Raw genomic sequence first — 17,685 nt, forward strand, 5'->3', positions numbered from 1 at the left:
CCAAATATACAGCAGGCGTCGTCAGGGTCGGGATCGAACCCACGATCGCCTGTGTACCAGGCGAGGTAGTCAACATCTCCTAGCCACCGTGATGATGAAAGATAGACGCAGACTCCAAATATACAGCAGGCGTCGTCAGGGTCGGGATCGAACCCACGATCGCCTGTGTACCAGGCGAGGTAGTCAACATCTCCTAGCCACCGTGATGATGAGAGAGAGACGCAGACTCCAAATATACAGCAGGCGTCGTCAGGGCCGGGATCGAACCCACGACCTCCTGCGTACCAGGCGAGGTAGTTAACATCTCGTAGCCACCGTGATGATGATAGAGAGAGAGACGCAGACTCCAGATATACAGCAGCAGCAGGCTTCGTCAGGGTCAGGATCGAACCCACGACCTCCTGCGTACCAGGCGAGGTAGTTAACATCTCGTAGCCACCGTGATCATGATGATGATGAGAGAGAGAGACGCACAGCCTCCAAATATTCAGCAGGTGTCATCAGAGCCGGGTTAGCACCTCCGGCCCTCCCATGTACCAGGCGAGGTTGTCAACATCTCATAGCCACCGTGATGATGATAGAGAAATAGAGAGAGACACAGACTCCAAATATACAGCACCCATCATCAAGGCCGGGATCGAACCCACGACCTCCTGTAGACCAGGCGAGGTCGTCAACATCTCCTAGCCACCGTGATGATGATGATAGAGAGATAGAGAGAGACACAGACTCTAAATATACAACAGCCATCATCAGGGCCGGGATCGAACCCACGACCTCCTGTAGACCAGGCGAGGTCGTCAACATATCCTAGTCACCGTGATGATGATGATGAGAGATAGAGAGAGACACAGACTCCAAATATACAGCACCCATCATCAGGGCCGGGATCGAACCCACGACCTCCTGTAGACCAGGCGAGGTCGTCAACATCTCCTAGTCACCGTGATGATGATGATAGAGAGATAGAGAGAGACACAGACTCCAAATATACAGCAGCCGCCATCAGGGTCGGGATCGAACCCACGACCTCCTGCGTACCAGGCGAGGTCGTCAACATCTCCTAGTCACCGTGATGATGATGATAGAGAGATAGAGAGAGACACAGACTCCAAATATACAGCAGCCGTCATCAGGGTCGGGATCGAACCCACGACCTCCTGCGTACCAGGCGAGGTAGTCAACACATCGTAGCCACCGTGATGATGATGAGAGAGACACGCAAACTTCAAATAGGCGTCGTCAGGGTCGGGATCGAACCCACGACCTCCTGCGTACCAGGCGAGGTAGTTAACATCTCGTAGCCACCGTGATCATGATGATGATGAGAGAGAAAGACGCACAGCCTCCAAATATTCAGCAGGTGTCGTCAGAGCCGGGTTAGCACCTCCGGCCCTCCCATGTATCAGGCGAGGTAGTCAACATCTCATAGCCACCGTGATGATGATGATAGAGAGATAGATAGAGACACAGACTCCAAATATACAGCAGCCATCATCAGGGTCAGGATCGAACCCACGACCTCCTGTACACCAGGCGAGGTCGTCAACATCTCCTAGTCACCGTGATGATGATGATAGAGAGATAGAGAGAGACACAGACTCCAAATATACAGCAGCCATCATCAGGGTCGGGATCGAACCCACGACCTCCTGCGCACCAGGTGAGGTCGTCACCACGTGACCACCTCGTCAACACGTGGCCACCGCGTCACACCTGCTTACAAGCCCCGCCTCATTGCGTGCCTCACCTCTCACACGTGACGCGTCGCTTGCAGAAGCCGCCCCAAGCGATAAATGTGACCCAGTGAGATTCCTACCCGTATCGTTCTCCAGATGTGTTAGTGTACGTGTGTGTGTTTGTGTGTCTATCTATATATACGGGACGAAGCGAGGGCCCCATCCAAAACAGAGGACTTCCTGCGGCTGGTTTCTACGCTTCGTAAAGGTGGCGGATAGTCAGTCTTAACCCACGTTCTTATCACTGACCACGATCTGTAGGACTTTTCTCTCTGTGTCTCTCTTTGTCTGTCTCAGTGTGTCTCTCTCTGTGTCTGTGTCTCACTCTGTGCGTCTCTCTGTGTGTGTCTCTCTGTGTCTCTCTTTCTGTCTGTATCTCTCTCTCTCTGTGTCTCTCTTTATCTGTGTCTGTATCTGTGTGTCTCTCTCTCTGTGTCTCTGTGTCTCTGTTTCTCTGTCTCAGTGTGTCTCTCTCTGTGTCTGTGTCTCACTCTGTGCGTCTCTCTGTGTGTGTGTGTCTCTCTGTCTCTCTTTCTCTGTCTGTATCTCTCTCTGTGTCTCTCTTTCTCTGTGTCTGTCTCTGTGTGTCTCTCTCTGTGTCTCTCTGTCTATCTTTGTCTGTCTCAGTGTCGCTCTCTCTGTGTGTGTCTCTCTCTGTGCGTCTCTCTCTGTATCTGTGTCTCTCTGTGTCTCTCTTTCTCTGTCTCTGTGTGTCTCTCTCTGTGTCTCTCTTTCTCTGTGTCTGTCTCTGTGTCTCTTTCCCTGTGTGTCTCTCTATGTATCTGTGTCTCTCTGTCTCTCTTTCTCTGTCTGTATCTCTCTCTCTCTGTGTCTCTCTTTCTCTGTCTGTATCTCTCTCTCTGTGTCTCTCTCTGTGCGTCTCTTTCTGTATCTGTGTCTCTCTGTGTCTCTCTTTCTCTGTCTGTATCTCTCTGTGTCTCTCTTTCTCTGTCTCAGTGTCTCTCTCTCTGTGTGTGTCTCTCTCTCTCTCTGTCTCACTGTGTCTCTGTGTCTCTGTCTCGCTCGCTCTGCGTCTCTGTCTCTCTGTGTGTGTCTCTCTCTCCGCCTCTCTGTATGTGTCTCTCTCTCTCTGTCTCTCTCTGCCTCTATTTGTCTCTGTGTCTCTCTGGCCACGCGTCAGTGCCGTGTCCTGTCTCACAGCGGTCGAGCAAGCCGCGTAGCCCGAGCTCTTCCTCGTGATACTATCACTTGCTTAAGTCTGCCGGCAATGTTAGGCTGTGGCCAAATATTAAGTTCCACGCCTGGTATGCAGGATGCTCGTGGGTTCGAACCCGACCCTGGCGCCTGCTGTATATGTGGAGTCTGCGTGTCTCTCTATCATCATCATCACGGTGGCTAGGATATGTTAACTACCTCGCCTGGTGTACAGGAGGTCGTGGGTTCGATCCCGACCCTGGCGCCTGCTGCTGTATATTTGGAGTCTGCGTATCTCTCTGTCATCATCATCACCTTGGCTAGGATATGTTGACTACCTCGCTGGTGTACAGGAGGTCGTGGGTTCGATCCCGACCATGACGCCTGCTGCTGCTGCTGCTGTAGATTTGGAGTTTGCGTGTCTCTCTCTTCGTGCTCGCGTGGATTTTTTTCCGGGTCTTCCGCGACGTGTCCCCTCCACGTTTAGAATCGACATCACCACCATCACCACCATCACCACCATCACCACCATCATCACCACCACCACCACCATCACCACCACTATCACCACCACCATCACCATCATCACCATCATCACCACCACCATCACCACCATCACCACCACCACCATCACCACCACCACCATCACCACCACCATCACCACCACCACCATCACCACCACCATCACCACCATCACCACGACGCGTTCAGCGCGTTTGGCTTCTGCTGTAAATCCCCACGTGATGATGGTGGTGGTGGTGGTGATGGTGGTGATGGTGGTGGTGAGGATGATGTTGGTGGTGATGGTGGTCGTGATGGTGATGATGGTGGTGATGATGATGATGGTGGTGATGGTGGTGATGATGGTGGTGGTGATGATGATGGTGATGATGGTGATGATGGTGGTGATGGTGATGATGATGGTGATGATGATGGCGATGATGATGGTGATGAGCCGCGATCATTTGTGATCGCCCAGGTCGCTTCTGAAAGAGAGCTACTCAGTAGGGTCTTACCGGATTTTATTTTTTAAATAAAATACATAGTATAGTGTAGTCTATGGCCAATGTTAATCTACGGGCTGTGATTGCCACTGTAATGCGAGTCTGTGGGCAATGTTAATCCATGGGTTATGATATTGGCTGTGTAACGGGAGTGCGCTAGCAGTGGATCAATAACCGGTTCGAATCCAGAACCGGTTAGAATATCACGTCAATACGAGCTTGATTTTGCGAATGTGCCAGCCACCGCATGCCAAAGCTGCTTCTGTTTGGCCGGAGAGATGGGTGGGTCGGGGGGGTGGGGGCTGAACGGGCGCGGCACAGATTTGAGAAGAGATTTGTTACTTAGATGCGGTACAGGAGGATGTGGAGCTGAGTGGACCTGAAGGTGACCCGGTACCAGCGGTGTCGAGATCGTCCTCTGTGGAGGAAGCTCGTGAAGGACGCTGCTGATGCTGCTACTGGGCAGTTGCAGGCAGTCGCGCTTCGAGTAACAGCGGAGGGCGGAGGAGCGACGCTCACAGCAACGAGCGGATTGGCAGACGGATGAAACTAATTTCCGTAGAACTGCTTTTTCTGTTTGCTTTGGCACGGTTGGCCACGTACGGTGCAAACGAAGTTCAATAGAAACATCCCTGTCCATAGACTCAACACTGCCCATAGACTCAACTACTGCCCATAGACTCAACATTGCACCATAGACTCAACTACTGACCATAGACTCAACACTGCACCATAGACTCAACACTGCCCATAGACTCAACACTGCCCATAGACTCAACACTGCCCATAGACTCAACACTGCCCATAGACTCAACATTGCACCATAGACTCAACTACTGCCCATAGACTCAACACTGCACCATAGACTCAACACTGCCCATAGACTCAACACTGCACCATAGACTCAACACTGCCCATAGACTCAACACTGCCCATAGACTCAACACTGCACCATAGACTCAACACTGCCCATAGACTCAACACTGTCCATAGACTCAACACTGCACCATAGACTCAACACTGCCCGTAGATTCAACACTGCCCATAGACTCAACACTGCACCATAGACTCAACACTGCCCATAGACTCAACATTGCACCATAGACTCAACTACTGCCCATAGACTCAACACTGCCCATAGACTCAACACTGCCCATAGACTCAACTACTGCCCATAGACTCAACACTGCCCATAGACTCAACACTGCCCATAGACTCAACACTGCACCATAGACTCAACACTGCCCATAGACTCAACACTGCACCATAGACTCAACACTGCACCATAGACTCAACACTGCCCATAGACTCAACACTGCCCATAGACTCAACACTGCACCATAGACTCAACACTGCCCATAGACTCAACACTGTCCATAGACTCAACACTGCCCATAGACTCAACACTGCACCATAGACTCAACACTGCCCATAGACTCAACACTGCACCATAGACTCAACACTGCCCATAGACTCAACACTGCACCATAGACTCAACACTGCCCATAGACTCAACACTGCCCATAGACTCAACACTGCACCATAGACTCAACACTGCCCATAGACTCAACACTGTCCATAGACTCAACACTGCACCATAGACTCAACACTGCCCATAGATTCAACACTGCCCATAGACTCAACACTGCACCATAGACTCAACACTGCCCATAGACTCAACACTGTCCATAGACTCAACACTGCACCATAGACTCAACACTGCCCATAGACTCAACACTGCACCATAGACTCAACACTGCCCATAGACTCAACACTGCACCATAGACTCAACACTGCCCATAGACTCAACACTGCACCATAGACTCAACACTGCCCATAGACTCAACACTGTCCATAGACTCAACACTGCACCATAGACTTAACACTGCCCATAGACTCAACACTGCCCATAGACTCAACACTGCACCATAGACTCAACACTGCCCATAGACTCAACACTGCACCATAGACTCAACACTGCCCATAGACTCAACACTGCACCATAGACTCAACACTGCCCATAGACTCAACACTGCCCATAGACTCAACACTGCACCATAGACTCAACACTGCCCATAGACTCAACACTGTCCATAGACTCAACACTGCCCATAGACTCAACACTGCCCATAGACTCAACACTGCACCATAGACTCAACACTGCCCATAGACTCAACACTGTCCATAGACTCAACACTGCACCATAGACTCAACACTGCCCATAGACTCAACACTGTCCATAGACTCAACAGTGCACCATAGACTCAACACTGTCCATAGACTCAACACTGCCCATAGACTCAACACTGCACCATAGACTCAACACTGCCCATAGACTCAACACTGTCCATAGACTCAACACTGCACCATAGACTCAACACTGCCCATAGACTCAATACTGCACCACAGACTCAACACTGCACCATAGACTCAACACTGCCCATAGACTCAACACTGTCCATAGACTCAATACTGCACCACAGACTCAACACTGCCCATAGACTCAACACTGTCCATAGACTCAACACTGCCCATAGACTCAACACTGCCCATAGACTCAACACTGCACCATAGACTCAACACTGCCCATAGACTCAACACTGTCCATAGACTCAACAGTGCACCGTAGACTCAACACTGCCCATAGATTCAACACCGCCCACAGACTCAACACCGCCCATAGACTCAACACTGCACCACAGACTCAACACTGCCCGTAGACTCAGCACTGCCCGTAGACTCAACACTGCCCGAAAAACTCAACACTGCCCGTAGACTCAACACTGCCCATAGATTCAACACTGCCCATAGACTCAATACTGCACCACAGACTCAACACTGCCCGTAGACTCAACACTGCCCGAAAAACTCAACACTGCCCATAGATTCAACACTGTCCATAGACTCAACACTGCCCATAGACTCAACACTGCACCATAGATTCAACACTGCCCATAGACTCAGCACTGTCCATAGACTCAACACTGCCCATAGACTCAACACTGTCCATAGACTCAACACTGTCCATAGACTCAGCACTGCACCACAGACTCAACACTGCACCATAGATTCAACACTGCCCATAGACTCAACACTGCACCACAGACCAAATGGTACAGATACAATGGGAGGCTGATCGATGCCCGGGTGCGGTCAAGAGATGGCTTACTATTGCTCAACCACGTGATGTATGCCGATGATCTGGTGATTGCTGCTCACTCAGAGGAGGAGTTGGAGGCGCTGCTGCTGAACCTGGAGCTTGCCACCAAGAGGTGGGGGCTGACCAAAACTAAGCACCTGCCTGGGTATTTTGTACCATCTGACACTCCACCCCCACAATTCCCAATTGGTGATAGGGCAGTTGTGGAGAAAGTGGCGAGTTTCCCATTCCTGGGCGGTGTGCTCATGACCGGCTCCGGTTGAACAGCAGAGGTCTCACTCCGAATCAGTCGAGCGGCATTATATTTTCATCGGTTGCGTAACGCTGTGTGGAAGCTACCTGGTCTGTCGCTCAACACGAAGCTTCAGGTCTTCTCGGCCACGGTCATTCCCTCCCTTCTCTACACTTGCGAAACGTGGACCCCCTTAATGGCACATCTTCGCCGGTTAGAAACATTTAGGCTGGCCTGCCTACGATCCATCCTGGGTTTAACTAGGCTGGATTGTGTGAGAAGCTCACAAATCCTTGAAAGATGTGGACAAGTCCCATTGGTGAGCTCCTCCAGCAGGCAAGGCTGCATTGGCTGGGTCATGTAGCCCGCATGCCCAGCCACCGCATGCCTAAATAGCTTTTGTTCGGCGGAGGATCAACGCTCACAACAACGAGCAGAGCGCCGAATGGCTAAAGCGCACAGCAAGTTGGCACAGTAGGGGACACGGGTTGTGCATCAGCCAGTCGTCTCAGTCAGTCGACCCGTAGTACCTGCTGGGTCTGCCCCGTGACCTCCTACCAGCGGGCGTTCGACACTTCACGTGGCCTCAAGGTGCACAGCCTGGCACAAGCGTCGTGGTGACGTCACCGCTACTTAGTGGCGAATGGCGGTTGTTGTTGTTGTGTGTGTGTCCAGTTGTGTGTACAGGTGTGTGGGGAGTGGTGGTGCAGCGGTTAGCGCTACACTGCGCTAACAAACCTGGCGACCCGGGTTCGATTCCCGCTCACGGCCAACACCACCAGTGACGATTGTCTGAACCCGTCCTGGGCCTCCCCTAGGTCGACTCAGCCTCAAATGAGTACCTGGTGCGGTGTGTAGTAAACATCGCCACTGGGGAGACAAAGGCGGTCGGGCGTGGTGTTGGCCACCCACCCCCTCGTGTGTGCCGTTCCAGCCTTCATAGGTGCTCGCGAAAAGCACTTGCCCCTACAGTCTGTTAAGGCTACACGGGGGATCTTTGTTTGTGTGTGTACAGGTGTGTACAGGTGTGTGTAGGTGTGTGTGTAGGTTTGTGTGTACAGGAATGTGTAGGTGTGTGTGTAGGTGTGTGTGTACAGGTGTGTGTAGGTGTGTGTGTGTGTGTACAGGTGTGTGTAGGTGTGTGTGTGTATCGTTGCGTGTGTACAGGTGAGAGTGTGTACAGGTGGTTGTTGGCCTGGCACAAGCCTCGTGGTGACGTCACCGCTACTTAGTGGCGAATGGCGGTTGATGTTGTTGTGTGTATAGTTGTGTGTACATGTTTGTGTGTGTGTAGGTGTGTGTGTAGGTGTGTGTGTGCATGTGTGTGCGTGCCGCTCGCTAACTTCACTTGCCCCTACAGTCTGTTAGAGGCTACACGGGGGATCTTTGTTTGTGTGTGTACAGGTGTGTACAGGTGTGTGTAGGTGTGTGTGTAGGTTTGTGTGTACAGGAATGTGTAGGTGTGTGTGTAGGTGTGTGTGTACAGGTGTGTGTAGGTGTGTGTGTGTGTGTGTACAGGTGTGTGTAGGTGTGTGTGTGTATCGTTGCGTGTGTACAGGTGAGAGTGTGTACAGGTGGTTGTTGGCCTGGCACAAGCCTCGTGGTGACGTCACCGCTACTTAGTGGCGAATGGCGGTTGTTGTTGTTGTGTGTATAGTTGTGTGTACATGTTTGTGTGTGTGTAGGTGTGTGTGTAGGTGTGTGTGTGTGCACCTGTATGTGTGTCAAACTTGTTTCACACCGATTATAGCCAACCGCGCTTATCGGAAATGCGGGATGGGTGGGGGAAGACAAACACACTTAAATACAACAGCAAGCGGTTCTAAAGAAATTCGTTTTCAGTTTAGTATAGTGGGGTAGTGTAAAGTGTATTGCGTATGTGTGTTGAACTTTTCGATTTAAAGCTTTAGTGACTGCAGGGATTCATCTTCTTGGTTCTTTCGGTAAAGTCACGTAGAATGGAAATAATAAAATAATAAAAATTAAACGTAATAGAATAATTCTCACGACGTTTCGGCCACAACGCAAGCAGCCGTCCTCAGGTCATTCAGACTCTGTCTACTCGACAGACCTGCTCTCCACCTGAGGACGGCTGCTTGCGTTGTGGCCGAAACGTCGTGAGAATTGTTCTATTATGTTTTATTTTTCTTTTTTAAATCCTTTATATTAAGTTCGCTTGCTTGCTTGCTTACGACCGTGCAAACCTTTCGGTCGTTTTTTAACCCACTTCCCGTGATCCAATCGAGCTGACATTTTGCACACAGACTCGTTGTGCGAGACACTTAATGTTCGTGAAAATTTTTTTCCTAAATTTTACACTGTTTAGGGAAAACAAATTAAATATTTAATTACCAATTGCTTAATACTGGCAGACAATCATCTGACCCATAGGTGGCAGCCATCTCAAGCCAGAGGACGAGAGGACTCTAGCCGCCACGCATATAAAGGATTTAGAGTGAAAAACTTTGTTTTTACGGGTTATACTTGTTTATTATTTCCATTCTACGTGACTTTACCGAAAGAACCAAGAAGATGTGAAGTTATTTCGCACTGTTCGCAGCAAACAGGTCCAAAGAAATTCGTTTTCAATGTAGTATAGTGGTGTAGTGTATAGTGTAGTGTAAAGAAGCGTAGTACGTATGTGTGTTTCACTTATTTCGCACCATACGTAGCCAAACGTGCTTATCAGATGTGGGGGGGGGGGTGGGGGGAGATAATAAACAAGAATACAGAGCAGTCCCACATACAGTAAACGCGTTTGACAATCTCGAGGATGATGATGTAAAAGTGCAGTTCGCATGACCATGGTTTGTCACCTGGACGAGACACGGCACGTGCTGGGTGTTCCACCCCCCTCCCCTACCCCCCTCCCCTACCCCCTACCCCCCTCCCCTACCCCCCTCCCCCCCTACCCCACTCCCCTACCCCCCTCCTCCCCTACCCCCCTCCCCTACCCCCCTAACCCTACCCCCCTCCCCTACCCCCCCTCCCCTACCCCCTTCCCCCCCTCCCCTACCCCCCCTCCCCTACCCCCCCTCCCCTACCCCCCTCCCCTACCCCCCTCCCCTACCCCCCCTCCCCTACCCCCCTCCCCCCCTCCCCTACCCCCTCCCCCCTCCCCTACCCCCCTCCCCCCTCCCTTCCCCCCTCCCCCCCTTTCCTCCCAACTACCTCGCCTGGTATACAGGAGGGTCGTGGGTTCAATCCCGACCCTGACGCCTGGTGTTTATTTGGTGTTTGCGTGTCTCTCTCTCTCTCATCATCATCATGGTGGCTATGAGATGTTAACTACATCGCACTGGTACACAGGAGGCTCGTGGGGTCGAACCCGACCCTGACGGGGCCCGCCTTATATACCGAACATCTGTGGGAACAAAGCTTCATAATCTCATCGGATCCCTCCTCCTCCTCCTGCAGTCGAAATAAACATTCCGATCCTGCTCCCGATTTTGTCCCAGGACCACCTCTCTGCGCGATGGACGGAAAGTTCAAGCCGGAAGACTTCCCACATTTCCCGCCTCCCTACAGCGTGCCGGACGAGCCGGGGCACGCCCAATACCCAACTCAGCCACCGCCTGCCTACCAACTGGAACTGCCACCTCCACCAACCTACCAGGCCCAGCCGCCGCCGCCCGCGTACCAGACCCAGCAGCAGCAGCAGCCGCTGCCGCCCCCGTTCGGCTACCCGTACCCACGGGGCGGGCACTGCGGCGGCGCCGCTCCGGGCTACGTGACGGAGATCGGGCCTGGCGAAGCCTACCGGGCACAGCACGTGATAGTGCTGGAGCACGGGCCCGGGTTTGGGCAGCGTCGGCAGGGACCACAGGACTACCTCAGCTGGTCGCTGATCACACTCCTCTGTCTGTTCTGGCCGCTCGGCATCCCGGCGCTGTTCTACTCCTTCAGGGTGAGTGGGACAGGGAAGGATTTCTTCTTGTTCTTCTACTACTTTTTATTCTTCGTCTTATTCCATCTTCTTCTTAATCCGTCTTCTTACTTCGTTATCCTCCTCCTCCTCCTTTTTCTTGATCTCCCTTCGTCCCTCATCTTCTTATTCTTTCGCAGAGGTCGCAAACGGGTTTTGATTCCTTACCCGTACCCGTACCCGGCCGCACCAGGGTCGCAAATGGGTACCCGTACCCGGCCGGGTACGGGTACTCGTTCCCTACCCGTACCCGTACCCTACCCGAAATGAGTGACAAACGGTTACTCACCAGTGACTCTTGGCCTACCCGTACCCGTACCCGGCCGTACCAGGGTCGCAAATGGGTACCCGTACCCGGCTGTACCCATACCCTACCCGATACCCATACCCTACCCGTACCCGGCCGGGTACGGGTAGGGTACGGGTATCGGGTACCCGATTGCGACCTCTGGGATGAAGCCATGTTGCAGGCGCGGGTGGGTTGATTCTAGGAACTTGAATTGTGAGAAGAGACAAGACGTTGGGAAATGAGTGACAAACGGTGACTCACCAGTGACTCACGGCCTACCCGTAACCGGCCGCACCAGGGTCGCAAACGGATACCCGTACCCTACCCGATACCCGGCTACCCGTACCCGGCCGGGTACGGGTAGCCGGGTATCGGGTAGGGTACGGGTATTGGGTACCCGATCGCGACCTCTGTTCTTTCGTAAGGTTAACGTAAATTAACTCTAAAAGTATAAACATTTTTGTTATGGCGAAGAGGTTCGGTCCGTATGTACCAATATTAATAATAATAAACCAAGGTTTGTGGGGGTGGGGGGTAGCACGGTGGTTAGAGCGGCACTGCGCTACGAACACGGCGACCAGAGTTCAATTCCCGCTCACGGCCAACACCAGTGACGGTTATCTGAACCATTTTTTTCATTGTTACCAGGCCCCCACCACTGAGGGGCCGTCCATAAATGACGTCACGCACCTGGGGGGGAGGGGAGGGGGGTCAGACATTTGTGACGATAGGGGGGGGGGGGGTTTGAGATATGTGACGTCACATCAAAATGCTTTAAATAAATCTGTCTGCTAATATGTCTGTCTATAGTTTTCTGGTTAGATTTTATGTCGCTATTTCATTATACCTGATGATGATTGCTTGTGTTGCAATCGAAATGTCGTATGCTATTATTTAATTTAATTTATTATTTTATCTTTAGATGTGACTTAACCGAAAGAACCAAATAATAATTTACTGCAGTCACGAAAGTTCTAAAATTAAGAATGTAGACAACACGTTCTACTTAATTAAATATACTTTTTGATAAATGTTTTCTCCTACAACAGCAGAGTGCAGCGACACATTAAATACGCACTACAATGACATTAGTTTAAAGCGATTTGAAGCATGTTTATATTTTTTGGGGGGGGGGGGGGGCAGAGCTTTGTGACGGCATATTTGAGGGGGGGGGGGGGTCTGACTTTTTGTGACGCCGTGTGACGAAGGAGGGGGGGGGGTCAAAAAATCGTCCAAAATCGCGTGACGTCATTTATGGACGGCCCCTGAGCTGCTGTGTAACTCACAAATGGTGGCTCAACCAAGTGACTAATCATCATCATCATCATCGTCACGTGGACATTTATTGCAGCAGCCAAATACTCTAAACGCGTGACGCTGATTCTAAAAGTGGAGGGGAAAACGGGAGGACCCCTAGAAAAATCGACGCGACCATGGGGAGAGAGACACGCAAACTACAAATATACAGCAGCCATCATCAGGGTCAGGATCGAACCCACGACCTCCTGCATACCAGGCGAGGTAGTTAACATCTATCCACCGTGATGATGATGAGAGAGAGACACGCAGACTCCAAATATACAGCAGGCATCGTCAGGGTCTGGATCGAAGCCACGACCTCCTCCATACCAGGCGAGGTAGTTCCTCTGTGATGATGATGATGAGAGAGAGACACCACAAACTCCAAATATACAGCAGCCATCATCAGGGTCCGTATCAAGCCCACGACCTCCTCCATACCAGGCGAGGTAGTTAACATCTCCTAGCTATCCCATGGGTGCCCTCACCTTTTCGAAATAAAAAAAGGAGGATATAAAAACAACAAGATCTACCGTGCAAGTGACGTTTCTCCTTCCCCCCCCCCCTCCCCGTGCCCCCCGTTGGCAGGTGCGCGACGCGCTGGCGACTGGGGACCTCGAGCGAGCCTCCAAGTACTCCGCCACGTGCCGCAACCTGAACATCGCCGGCATGGTGCTGGGGATCATGAGCCTCGCCCTCATCATCATCGTCGTCCCGATCGTCTTCCTTTCCAACTCGTACACTGGCCACTACTCCTTCTACCCCTAGGTGAGCAGCGTAGGTCAAAGACGCTGGTTCTTCATCGTCGTCCTCTTCTTCATCGTCACCTTCTTGATCGTCGCCTTCTTCTTCATTCCCTTCTTCATCGTCGTCACCTTCTTCATCGTCACCTTCTTGATCGTCGCCTTCTTCTTCATTCCCTTCTTCATCGTCGTCCTCTTCTTTCTTATATTTTTCTTCCATCGTCGTCATCGTCGTCGTCTTCTTCTTCTTTCACATGTAGGCTGATGTAGTGGCTGCAGAGCAACAACAACAAGGTAACAACAGTCTGGAACGATATCCCTCTGCATATTCGCAGCATCACCTCAATCGCCTCCTTCAAGAGAGACTTAAAAACTCACCTCTACAAACCACGGCGCTTTCGAGCGACTCTGAGCTTGGCTCCGCGCCTCTGAGTTGCGGCCATTACGTCCGCAAATTTGCGCGCGTTATACATTTAACTATTATTATTATTACAATGTCACATTCAGTTGGTCAAAGCCCAGGTAACCTGTGTCAGGAGCAGTAGCGGAGTAGTGGTGTCTCATTATCATCATCATCATCATCATCGCCGCTGTGATGTCTCCTCCTTTGTATTTGTGGATCGGGGCATTGCGTCGTTACGCGTTATACGACAGCCTGTTGTAGGGGTAGTGATCAGGGTGGAGGTAGGGATAGGGGTAGAGGTAGTGATAGGGGTAGTGATAGGGGTAGTGATAGGGGTAGTGATAGGGGTAATGATAGGGGTAATGATAGGGGGTAGTGATAGGGGGTAGTAATAGGGACAGTCATAGGAGTTGGGGTAGTGATAGGGGTAGTAATAGGGAAAGTGATAGGAATTGGGGTAGAGGTAGTGATAGGGGTAGTGATAGGGACAGTGATAGGAGTTGGGGTAGTGATAGGGGTAGAGGTAGGGATAGGGGTTTGTGGTAGTGATAAGGGTAGTGATAGGTAGGGGTAGTGATAGGGACAGTGATAGGAGTTGGGGTAGTGATAGGGGTAGAGGTAGGGATAGGGGTTTGTGGTAGTGATAGGAGTAGTAATAGTGGTAGTGATAGGGACAGTGATAGGAGTTTGGGTAGTGATAGGGGTAGAGGTAGGGATAGGGGTTTGTGGTAGTGATAAGGGTAGTGATAGGTAGGGGTAGTGATAGGGGTAGTGATAGGGCTAGAGTTCGTAGTGATAGGGGTAGAGGTAGTGATAGGGGTTTGGGGTAGTGATAGTGGTAGTAATAGGGACAGTGATAGGAGTTGGGGTAGTGATAGGGGTAGAGGTCGTAGTGATAGGGGTAGTGATGGCTGTTGTCTCTTCCGATTGGCTGACGTAGTTGCAGAGCAAACAGCTACCATGTGACATTCAGGTGGTCAAGTCAAGGTAACTGGAGCAGTAGCGCAGTAGCGGTGTCTCATCATCATCGCCGCTGTGATGTCTCTTTCTTCGTATTTGTGGATCGGGGCATTGCGTCGTTACGCATTGTACGACACTCTGTTGTGGGGGTAGTGATAAGGGTGGAGGTAGGGATAGGGGTTTGGGGTAGTGATAGTGGTAGTGATAGGGGGTAGTGATAGGGGTAGTAATAGGGACAGTCATAGGAGTTGGGGTAGTGATAGGGGTAGAGGTAGGGATAGGGGTTTGGGGTAGTGATAAGGGTAGTGATAGGTAGGGGTAGTGATAGGGGTAGAGGTAGGGATAGGAGTTTGGGGTAGTGATAGTGGTAGTGATAGGGGGTAGTGATAGGGGTAGTGATAGGGGGTAGTGATAGGGGTAGTAATAGGGACAGTGATAGGAGTTGGGGTAGTGATAGGGGTAGAGTTCGTAGTGATAGGTGTAGAGGTAGTGATAGTGGTTGTCTCTTCCGATTGGCTGACGTAGTTGCAGAGCAAACAGCTACCATGTGACATTCAGGTGGTCAAGTCAAGGTAACTGGAGCAGTAGCGCAGTAGCGGTGTCTCATCATCATCATGGCCGCTGTGATGTCTCCTTCTTCGTATTTGTGGATCGGGGCATTGCATCGTTACGCGTTGTACGACACTCTGTTGTGGGGGTGGTGATAGGGACAGTCATAGGAGTTGGGGTAGTGATAGGGGTAGAGGTAGGGATAGGGGTTTGTGGTAGTGATAGGGGTAGTGATAGGGGTAGTAATAGGGACAGTCATAGGAGTTGGGGTAGTGATAGGGGTAGAGGTCGTAGTGATAGGGACAGTGATAGGAGTTGGGGTAGTGATAGGGGTAGTGATAGGGGTAGTGATAGGGACAGTGATAGGAGTTGGGGTAGTTATAGGGGTAGTGATAGGTAGAGGTAGTGATAGGGGTAGTGATAGGGGTTTTGGTAGTGATAGGGGTAGTGATAGGGGTAGTGATAGGGACAGTGATAGGAGTTGGGGTAGTGATAGGGGTAGTGATAGGTAGGGGTAGTGTTAGGGGTAGTGATAGGGGTAGAGGTAGTGATGGCGGCTGTCTCTTCCGATTGGCTAACGTAGTTGCAGAGCAAACAGCTACAATGTGACATTCAGGTGGTCAACTCAAGGTAACTGGAGCAGTAGCGCAGCAGCGGTGTTTCATCACCGCCGTCGCTGTGATGTCTCCTTCTTGTGGATCGTGGGGGGCATTTGCGTCACGTTACACTTTGTACTGCGTTGCAACACGCAACACACGCACCGCAGTTGATGTTGACGGGCCTTCATGGGCCCGAGATTTGCATGGGGGGGGGGCCCAGTGACCTTTTGGCTAAACTTGTAAAACCAGAATTTCGGCCGCTAGAGCGTACAAAAAAAATGCAGGCACAGCTATACGGCATGCACAAAGATAAAGATCCCCCGTTTAGCCTTAATGGACTGTAGGGGCAAGTGCTGTGAAGGCCAGAACGGTACACGAGGGGGTGGGTGGCCAGCACCACGCCCGACCGCCTTTGTCTCCCTAGTGGCAATGTTTACACACTGCACCAGGTACTCATTTGAGGCTGAGTCGACCTAGGGGAGGCCCGGGACCGGTTCAGATAATCGTCACTGGCGGTGTTGGCCGTGAGCGGGAATTGAACCCGTGTCGCATGCAACAACAACAACAACCGCCATTCGCCACTAAGTGGCGGTTACGTCACCACGACGCTTGTGCCAGGCCATGTGCGCCTTGAGGCTACCACGTGAAGTGTCGAACGCCCGCTGGCAGGAGGAGGTCACGGGGCAGACCCAGCAGGTGCCACGGGTCGACTGACCGAGATGACCGAGATGCACACACACGCACACACACACACGTACGTACGCAACTTTACACGTGTACAGCTGTCGGCTTTCGCAATCGGTCTTCAGGATGTAGGCGGCGCGATGTGCACCATCGGAATGCAGAGTGTCTTCATGTTGAACTCCTTGGGCAGCGCACGTTAGCCGACCGCGGCTAACCGGAGGAGCGGGGTGGGAAAGACAAACAAACTAACACACAACAACAACGAGTTGTAATGAAATTAATTTTTCCATTTAGTATAGTGGTGTATTGTGTAGTGTAGTGTGTAGTGTAGTGTGTAGTGTAGTGTGTAGTGTAGTGTGTAGTGTAGGTGTAGGTAGTGTAGTTGGTAGTTTAGTGTGTAGTGTAGTGTAGTGTGTAGTGTGTAGTGTGTAGTGTGTGTAGTGTATGTGTAGTGGTAGTGTAGTGTGAGTGTAGTGTGTAGTTTCGTGTATGTAGTAGGTAGTGTAGTGTGTAGTGTAGTATGTGTGTAGTATGTAGTGTAGTGTGTAGTGTAGTGGTAGTGTCGTGTAGTTTGTAATGTAGTGTGTAGTGTAGTGTAGTGTAGTGTATGAGGTATGTACGTATGTTGAACTTCTTCGCTGTGTGCGTGGCCAAACTAAACACAACAAAAGCAGTTCAAATGAAGGAGTTTTCAGTCTTGGCATACGATGTAGTGTGTAGTGTAGTATTTAGTGTATAGTTTATAGCGCAGTATGTAATGTTGTGTTTAGTGTATGTAGAACTTCTGTCGCGCCGTAGGTAGCCAACCATTGCTGATGCGGAGGTGACGTCACCCCCCTCGTCACGTGACGTCACCCCCTCATCACGTGACGTCGCCCCCCCTCGTCACGTGACGTCACCCCCTCGTCACGTGACGTCACCCTCATCACGTGACGTCGCCCCCT

The 17,685-nt window shown here is 51.3% G+C and overlaps 1 protein-coding gene across 2 annotated transcripts; it reads left to right on the top strand.

Moving 5' to 3' along the window:
- Positions 1-1,773: 1,773 nt before the first annotated feature.
- On the top strand, positions 1,774-13,732 carry LOC133361137 (proline-rich transmembrane protein 1-like). 2 transcript variants are annotated; one of them, XM_061580007.1, is made up of 3 exons: positions 1,774-1,957; positions 10,749-11,197; positions 13,392-13,732. In XM_061580007.1, exons 2-3 carry the CDS (start codon positions 10,766-10,768, stop codon positions 13,569-13,571), a joined length of 612 nt encoding a protein of 203 aa, XP_061435991.1. In that variant the 5' UTR covers positions 1,774-1,957; positions 10,749-10,765; the 3' UTR covers positions 13,572-13,732. The 2 variants fall into 2 exon arrangements, with proteins under 2 accessions (XP_061435991.1, XP_061435989.1); XM_061580005.1 differs by having other exon boundaries at positions 1,779-1,947; positions 13,392-13,729.
- The last annotated feature ends 3,953 nt before the right edge of the window (positions 13,733-17,685 follow it).

The sequence above is a fragment of the Lethenteron reissneri genome, chromosome 71 (assembly GCF_015708825.2).
Source record: "Lethenteron reissneri isolate LAM-NWPU_2019-01 chromosome 71, ASM1570882v1, whole genome shotgun sequence".
In the NCBI taxonomy this organism is placed as follows: Eukaryota; Metazoa; Chordata; class Hyperoartia; order Petromyzontiformes; family Petromyzontidae; genus Lethenteron; species Lethenteron reissneri.